The sequence below is a fragment of the Hemitrygon akajei genome, chromosome 28 (genome assembly GCF_048418815.1).
Source record: "Hemitrygon akajei chromosome 28, sHemAka1.3, whole genome shotgun sequence".
Taxonomy (NCBI): domain Eukaryota; kingdom Metazoa; phylum Chordata; class Chondrichthyes; order Myliobatiformes; family Dasyatidae; genus Hemitrygon; species Hemitrygon akajei.
The window spans coordinates 22,187,125-22,195,499 of NC_133151.1; the positions used below are offsets into that span (position 1 = coordinate 22,187,125).

Below are 8,375 nucleotides of genomic sequence, written 5' to 3' on the forward strand. Positions count from 1 at the left end.
TTGAGAGTAGGGGAGATTCAAACGAGAGGACATGATTTGAGAGTTAGCTGGCAAAAGTTTAAGGGAAACACGAGGGGGTATTTCTTTACTCAGAGAGTGATAGCTGTGTGGAATGAGCTTCCTGTAGAAGTAGTAGAGGCCAGTTCAGTTGTGTCATTTAAGGTAAAATTGGATAGGTATATGGACAGGAAAGGAGTGGAGGGTTATGGGCTGAGTGCGGGTAGGTGGGACTAGGTGAGATTAAGAGTTCGGCATGGACTAGGAGGGCTGGAATGGCCTGTTTCCGTGCTGTGATTGTTAAATGGTTATATTTAAAGAGAGCGGTCATTGTATGAGTGGGCCAGAATTGGAGTGGGGAGTTGAGGCTTCGGCACTTCTGAGAGGTGTAGGCAAGGAAGATATGTTTTTCTTTATTCCTTATTTCTTCTGTATTACACATTTGGATCAGAATGGATGCCAGACAAGATTCTGCCTAATATCCGCGTCACAAAATTGTCTTGGTGGAAGGAGACAGAGGGTGGTTATGGCAGCTTGTCATTCAGGTTGGAGGCCTCTGACCAGAGACGTTCACAGGGATCGGTTCTGGTACTGTCATTAGTCATTGATGTGAACAGTTTCTCTGACATTGTTGTGAATGCGATTAGTGAGGTTGCAGATGACAGCAATGTTGGTGGCAGAGTGGACAGTGAAGATTCTTTGAGAGTACAATGGGATCGAGATGACCTGGGGAAGTCGGACAAAGAATGACAGATGGATGTTGATGTGGACAAGTGTGAGCTCTTGCATTTTGAGAAGTCCAACCAGGGAAGGACCTGCACAGTAAATTCTTGTTCCTTGGAGAGTATTGCAGACAGAGTGTCCATGGAATACAGAAACATCATTCACTGAAAGTGACAACACAGGTAGTCAGGATGGTGAAGATGATGTTTGGCCTATTTGTCTTCATTGGTCAAGGAACTGAGTACAGGATTTGGGATGTCATATGACAACAGTAATCGTCAAAGTGAGATTGCACTGTATTGTGCACAGTTCTAGTCACCCAGCTACAGGAAGGATGTCATGAAGCTGGAAAGTGTGGAGGGAAGTTTGATGAGGGTGTTACTGACACTGGAGGATTTGAATTATTAGCAGAAGTTTGGACAGACTGGGACTCTCTTTCTCACCAGAGAGATTAAGGAGCTGTCTGGTGACCATCCAAAGGTTTCCAAAATAATTAGGCAATCACTCTTTGTGTCTGGGTAGGGAAGCATAAATTTACAAGACAATTGTTTAAGGTGAAGGGGAAACATTTAAAGTCTACCTGATAGGTGGGGGGATGTTTCATGTTTGATTGGGGAGACCAACACTACAGTAATAAGTAAGTAGAGGTTTTAAATAAATATGAATGGTGATTTTGATGGGATTACACTGCTGGCCTCCCAATAGGCTGAGATATTGTGGAGCAGACATGTTGGTCAATCACACAGAGGTGTAATGGGAACAGGCTTACAGCAGTCGGGCATTTTGACTTCCCCAGCATTAACCAGATTACCTTTGTATGAAAAGCTTGAGTTTCCAGGAGTAATTTGGCAGATGCAGGATCAGTTCATCCCTCAGCAGAAACAATATTCGAAAGGAAGAATGAGGCAACCATCAGCAACAACGGAAGACAAAGGCAGCATAAAGGAACATGAGAGAGCAGAGAATATCACAAAAGTTAGTGGGAAGCTAAAGGATTAGTGGACTTAAAAAGAACAGAAGGTAACTAAATAGCAATATGGAGAGAACAGATGAATTATTAAAGTAACTGGCCAATAGTATAAAGGGGAATAAGGATTTCTTTCAGGTAGTTAAAGAGTAAAACGAGGCAAGAATGGATCAGGTTTCAGGTTTTCCATTCTCACCTTCGGAATCACTTCCCTCCCTGATCCTCTTTTACACTGTTTAGTTTATTCTGTATTTCTTATTTAACCGGGCAATCTTGATCATTTAGCACAGCGTGATGAATGCCTTTTAATGGTGAAGCAGTGCACAGTGCAATAGACAATAGAGAGTAGGTGCAGGAGTAGGCCATTCGGCCCTTCTGGCCAGCACCGCCATTCACTGTGATCATTGCTGATCATGCACAATCAGTACCCCGTTCCTGCCCTCTCCCCATATCCCTTGACCCCGCTATCTATAAGAGCTCTATCTAACTCTCCCTTGAAAGCATCCAGAGACTTGGCCTCCACTGCCTTCTGGAGCAGAGCATTCCATCTATCCACCACTCTCTGGGTGAAAAAGTTTTTTCCGCATCGCTGTTCTAAATGGCCTACCACTTGTTCTTAAACTGTGGCCTCTAGTTCTGGACTCACCCATCAGCGGGAACATGCTTCCTGCCTTCAGTGGGTCCAATCCCTTAATAATCTTATATGTTTCAATCAGATCCCCTCTCATCTTTCTAAATTCCAGTCTATACAAGCCCAGACGCTCCAATCTTTCAACATATGACAGTCCCGCCATTCCGGGAATTAACCTTGTGAACCTACGTTGCACTCCCTCAAGAGCAAAAATGTCCTTCCTCAAATTTGTTGACCAAAACTGCACTCAAAGTCAAACCAGTGTAGAACTTACACTGTGAATGGTCGGTCATTAGGGAGAGTAATGGGCCTGAGAGATTTAGGGGTAAATCTCTCACACACAGTTAATTGAAAGTGGTGTCACTGGTAGACAGGGTGGTGAAGAACGGGTTTAACATGCTAGTCTTCATTAGTCAGGGGATTGAGTATATCAGTTGGGGCATTATGTTACAGTTGTGTAAGTGACTGGAGGCCACACTTGTATTGTGTACAGCTCTTGTCACCGTTATAGGAAACGGGGTTAAACTGGGGAGAGTGTAGAAAAGATTTCCAAGGATGTTTCCCGGACCTGAGGTTCTCAGTTAGTCAGAGCGGTTGGTCAGACAATGTCCGTTGTCCTTATTCCTTGGAATCAGAATCATTTATCACCGTGTTATATGACAAGGAATCTGTCATTTTATTTTGACAGCAGTACAATGCGATAAAGGTGCAGATGTGAACATTGTGTCATGAGAACGCCAAGAGATTCTGGGAATCGCGAACAACGCGGACAAAATGCTGGAGGAACCCAGCAAGTCAGGCAGCATCTCCCACCAGAGTCCTGATGAAGGGTCTCAGCCCAAAATGTCGACTGTTTAGTCCCACCATTGATGCTGCCTGACTTGCTGATTTCCGCCAGCATTGAGTGTGTATTGTGTCAGAGAGAGTGAGTTAAAGGAGCGGCGGCTCAGACCAGTGTCACTGTGTTTGTGGGTCCGAACACATCGTAGTATTTCTCAGCGCCTCCTGTAGAGAATGAAAAGATTTTTCTGTTACGGAAGCGCCCCACTCCCCAGCTCAGTCCCGAAGAGGAAATTAACCGCAAAGTTTTAATTAGATTAAATATTTCAGCCATAAAGCAGAGAACAGGTCAACGATTGTGAGAGAGAACGCGGACAATGCAGTAAGGAAACGGGTTAAAATAGAAAGTGCTGCCTTTAATCCCGATTAAACTTTCTTTCCAGCGAACATTCCGGCCTCAGTGACGGACAGGGACTAGTCCGAGTCTCCGCAGCGTCCGATTTGAATTGGAATCGGCGAGTTTTTGAGGAGAGAGAAACACAGAAAAATGAAGCTGCCGGGAGCTGAAAGCAGGATGTCTCCGCCCCGTCCGCTCGCTGCCTTTAAATTGCTCTGTGCCGCCGCCTTTCGCTTCATTTCTCATTCAGTTCTGATTGTGAGAAGGATTTATCAGAGTCGCCGACATGACCGAGACAGCACCCGCCGAAACGGCTCCTCCAGCCGCACCCGCCGCCGCAAAGACGACTCCCAAGAAGAAGGCGGCTGCCCGGAGCAAACCAACCGGTCCCTCGCTGGGCGAACAGATCGATAAGATCGTGGCGGGTTGTCGCGATAGGAAGGGTATGTCCGGTGCGGCCATCATTAAGGCTCTGGCCGACAGCGGTGTCGATGTGGTGAAACGTCGCCCCCAGATCAAGATGAGCATCAAGAGGAAAGTGGAAAGCGGCTCCTTGGTTCAGGCCAAGGGCTCGGGTGTTTCGGGATCCTTTAAATCCGGTAAAGGAAAAACTGCCGTGAAGGTGGTGAAGAAAGCGAACAAGCCAGCGTCAAAGAAATCTCCCAGCAAGAAGCTTGGCGTCAAGAAACCAGCGGCTAAAAAAGCGGGAGGTAAGAAACCAGCGGCTAAGAAAGTGGGAGGTAAGAAACCCGCGGCTAAGAAAGCGGGAGGTAAGAAACCCGCGGCTAAAAAAGCGGCAGCTAAGAAACCAGCGGCTAAGAAACCAGCAGCTAAGAAAGCGGCGCCGAAGCCCAAGAGCCCCAAGAAAGCCGCAGCCCCGAAGACGAAGGCGGCCAAGAAGCCGAAGTCGAAATCCGCGAAACCCAAGAAGACAGCAGTCAAAAAGTGAATTGAGAATACACCATTTGTGTGTATCTGAACCCAACGGCTCTTCTCAGAGCCACCCACATCTCAGAAAAGAACTGATTCAGAGTGTTGTGATTCCCGCGCCGGGTCCGATTGAGTTTTCCGGGGGAACATCTCACATGGAACCCGAGATTACCGGTACCTCTGACATTTGGTGCGGCCGTGCCGTCTCAGTGTCTGAAATGAGACGTGGATGCCCGAGCTGAGATTGGGAGATATGGGATGTGGGCAGTTTCAGGCCCAATTCCTTCTCCGATCCGGAAGAGAGTGACTGAGACATTGACACCAGCGGAGATTCAGCTGAGTTGATTGGGAACTGATGAAACCTACGCGAGAGGGGAGGGGGCGTGTTGAGAGAGGGATCCGTCTCTGGGGACGGACTGCAGCGGGAGGATATGTGATAAACTACCCGGTGGCATTGCCGACTGACCTTCATGCGGGTGCCAGCTACAAAACTACATAGTTAATTTACACAAAACACCAATATCAAAAATGTAAAAGAGAGAAATCTAATTTAAAAAATCACTATTTCCTGATAGTCACCGCCCCCCGAAATCCCCCACTGTACCCCTCGCGTCGGCATGCTCCCACTCCAAGCACAGCGGGCACGAACGTATCCCCATGTCCAAAGCAAACAAAACGGTAACAGCCGCACCAGCTGTACATGACAGGTTTGTGGGAGAAGTGAAGGGCCAGATGAGACCCTGACAGGGAGGGAAGCGCGTTAATCTCTGGATGCATTCAAGAGAGAGTGAGATAGAGCTCTTATAGATAGCGGGGTCACGGGATATGGGGAGAGGGCAGGAACGGGGTACTGATTGTGTATGATAAGCCATGATCACAGTGAATGGCGGAGCTGGCTAGAAGGGCCGAATGGCCTACTCCTGCACCTACTGTCCATTGTCTATTATCTCCTGTCCCTCGCTGAATTACCCTGTCTGCACAGAACTGATGCTCGGGGTCAATTACTGCAAAACCGATCGGGAAGGCAGGTCGCTACTACAATAATGATCAGCAAGCTACAGCCCTTTCCTTTGCCGTGGTAGTGGCTCTTAAAAGAGCCGTTTCTGGTGTTCGGTGTGTAGGCTGGGCTTAGGCGCGCTCCCCGCGGATGCGGCGGGCCAACTGGATGTCCTTGGGCATAATGGTGACTCGCTTGGCGTGGATGGCGCACAGGTTAGTGTCCTCAAAGAGCCCGACCAGGTAAGCCTCACTTGCCTCCTGCAGGGCCATGACGGCCGAGCTCTGGAAACGCAGATCGGTTTTGAAGTCCTGAGCGATCTCCCGCACCAGGCGCTGGAAGGGAAGTTTGCGGATGAGCAGCTCGGTGGATTTCTGGTAGCGCCGGATCTCCCTCAGAGCCACGGTGCCGGGCCGGTAGCGATGAGGCTTCTTCACTCCGCCGGTGGCAGGAGCGCTCTTCCGCGCCGCTTTGGTCGCCAACTGTTTGCGAGGAGCTTTTCCGCCAGTCGATTTGCGCGCTGTCTGCTTGGTGCGGGCCATTCTGCTTCAGGAGTGAGAACACAGGCTGAAATACACGAACAAGATAGACGAAACGGGCTCCAGAACAGGCTTTTATACAGATGAGAAGGGCCGTCCCACCGCTTATGATTGGCTGAACAGCAACTGTCTATTAAAGATCTCGTGGCTGCGATTGGTTGACTAATTTCATGCAGGCTGGCGGCGAATAACAATTTACGACAAAATGGGGAATTGTTAACTGGCGGTCGGACTTCATCCAATCGGAATGCACTGTGATTGGCGCCCGATCAATTTGAAACCACCCGCCAAGTTCAGAGCACCCAGCGATGGTGCTTGATAACTTTTTATTTACAATTAATTCTATCACGGATCATGGATTTTCAGTTTCATTTAATATCCAATTCCCTCAGTTAAGATTTGAATGCATGATTACGGAATCGATTCTCTAAACGAGTGGACTGATTTCTGTCCGAGATGGACAGAATGATTAAGATCGATATAAATGCATTCAGCATTTACGGTAATCACCGCCTGGAAAGGTACAATCACAGCTATATATATTTCAAGCGGAATGATTAATCTATTTCAAATGGAACCAGATTAATATATCGGCAAAAAATAATTAAAAGGTTGTGGACACGGCTCCCTCTGTGAGGCGGTGGGTGGCTCTTAGAAGAGCCTTTGTGTTCTCGGGAGGAAGTGGGAGTTTTTCAGCCGCCGAAGCCATAGAGAGTGCGGCCCTGGCGTTTCAGAGCGTACACCACATCCATGGCAGTGACCGTCTTGCGCTTGGCGTGTTCAGTGTAGGTGACCGCATCCCGGATCACATTCTCCAGGAAAACCTTCAGTACCCCGCGGGTCTCCTCGTAGATCAGACCTGAGATCCGCTTGACGCCGCCACGGCGAGCCAGACGGCGGATGGCCGGTTTGGTGATGCCCTGGATGTTATCACGGAGCACTTTACGGTGCCGCTTAGCTCCGCCTTTGCCCAGTCCTTTGCCTCCTTTCCCTCTGCCAGACATGATGCTGCTTCACTCAGGTCGCTGCTCACTGACAAACCGACTGCTGCTGTCTCCTTTTATACACAACGCCCCGACCTGCCCGAGAAACGCGCAGAGAGACAGGCGGGGAGGGGAGGAGACAGTCAGAGTGACGGACAGAGCCGAGAGCGGCCTCTCATTGTCCAGCTCCGCCTTCACTTTACCACACCCGCCAATTTCCAACGGTCTATCCGACACAAAGCGCTCCAGCGGAAAAGAAACTCCCTCACACACCACGTACAGACTGGAGGATTTCTGAAAATTTGCCGTGTTACGGATTCAAGCAACAATAAATATATGAGATAGGCAGGGGTTTTTATAACAAATAACACGCTTATTAAACACGGAAACCAATTCCCCAAAAGTAAACAAATCACTAACGTAACCGGAAATCAGCTGCTGTGCGGCAGTTTAAACAGTTCTTAAAGCGATATTGCAAAAGTTCAAAATTCTTAGTCCATTTAAGGGAGAGACTTTTTAAGACGATTTAAATTCTCTTTCAAGTCGTGTTGTTTCGGTTCCCAAATAGAACTTTTCCCACGAAGAATTTAAGTAACTAAACGGCTTAAAGGCACTGACCTTTCCTTTACAGAACTGTTCCCAATCCTTTCTGCTATTTCACAGGGATTAACACGAGAACAGTCAACGAATTCCTTCCGAATAAGGATCAAACAAGGTCGAACCTGTTTCACTGTCGAAATCGATTCTCCTCGATCTTTTAACTCCCGAACTCCGATCTTCACTCCCCACTGATTCTCAACTAGCAGTATTATAAAGAAACTACTGGCAATGACCCTTTAAACTTCAGGCATTAAATAAAACTACATCTTCCAACGAAACTGCGTCATAACATTAAATCACGCAGTGGCATGAAGTCAACGTGGCAAATCCAGCCACGAACTGCCCATCCTCACAGGGAGGGGTACTCCTTATATACCCCGTAAAAAAAAAACTGTCACATGACCTCTACTGGCGGGAAAATGACGTCACTCCATCACAAGACCATTACCTCAAGTCCAGTATAGCTTCAACCACTGTCACGTGTCACGGGTACGTAACAGCTGATTCCCCTGCTTTAAATTATAGGAAGTGCTTTTCCATTCCGCAAATCCCCGAGGACCTCATTCTGTCCCTCCCCGGCCCCATGACCAGTGCGAGCGTCCTCACACACAGCAGTTGGTGGGCGAGGGTGCAGTCACTTCCAGTGATGAGAGGGTTAATTCATCAGAACAATTGTTCCTCTGGGTCGCGAGGGAAATGAAAGTCCGGTCACATAAAGGAACAGGATACATAGGCAGATATAAGGATATACAGACCATGCTTTGGCGCCTTCTAAGGCCAGGTAAAGAGGTGGTTGAGGAGCTAGAGTGAGGTGGGTGGGGGCTTTAGGTA

The 8,375-nt window shown here is 48.1% G+C and overlaps 3 protein-coding genes across 3 annotated transcripts; 1 reads left to right on the plus strand and 2 right to left on the minus strand.

The window, feature by feature from the left end:
- The first annotated feature begins 3,518 nt into the window (after positions 1-3,518).
- On the plus strand, positions 3,519-4,490 carry LOC140717530 (histone H1-like). The gene has a single exon (XM_073031105.1). The coding sequence runs from the start codon at positions 3,782-3,784 to the stop codon at positions 4,442-4,444; it is 663 nt and encodes a 220-aa protein (XP_072887206.1). The 5' UTR covers positions 3,519-3,781; the 3' UTR covers positions 4,445-4,490.
- Positions 4,491-5,508: 1,018 nt separating this feature from the next.
- Positions 5,509-6,008, minus strand: LOC140717531 (histone H3). Its single transcript, XM_073031106.1, has one exon. The coding sequence runs from the start codon at positions 5,962-5,964 to the stop codon at positions 5,554-5,556; it is 411 nt and encodes a 136-aa protein (XP_072887207.1). The 5' UTR covers positions 5,965-6,008; the 3' UTR covers positions 5,509-5,553.
- Positions 6,009-6,497: 489 nt separating this feature from the next.
- On the minus strand, positions 6,498-6,965 carry LOC140717533 (histone H4). Its single transcript, XM_073031107.1, has one exon. It carries the CDS (start codon positions 6,963-6,965, stop codon positions 6,654-6,656), a length of 312 nt encoding a protein of 103 aa, XP_072887208.1. The 3' UTR covers positions 6,498-6,653.
- Positions 6,966-8,375: the final 1,410 nt, after the last annotated feature.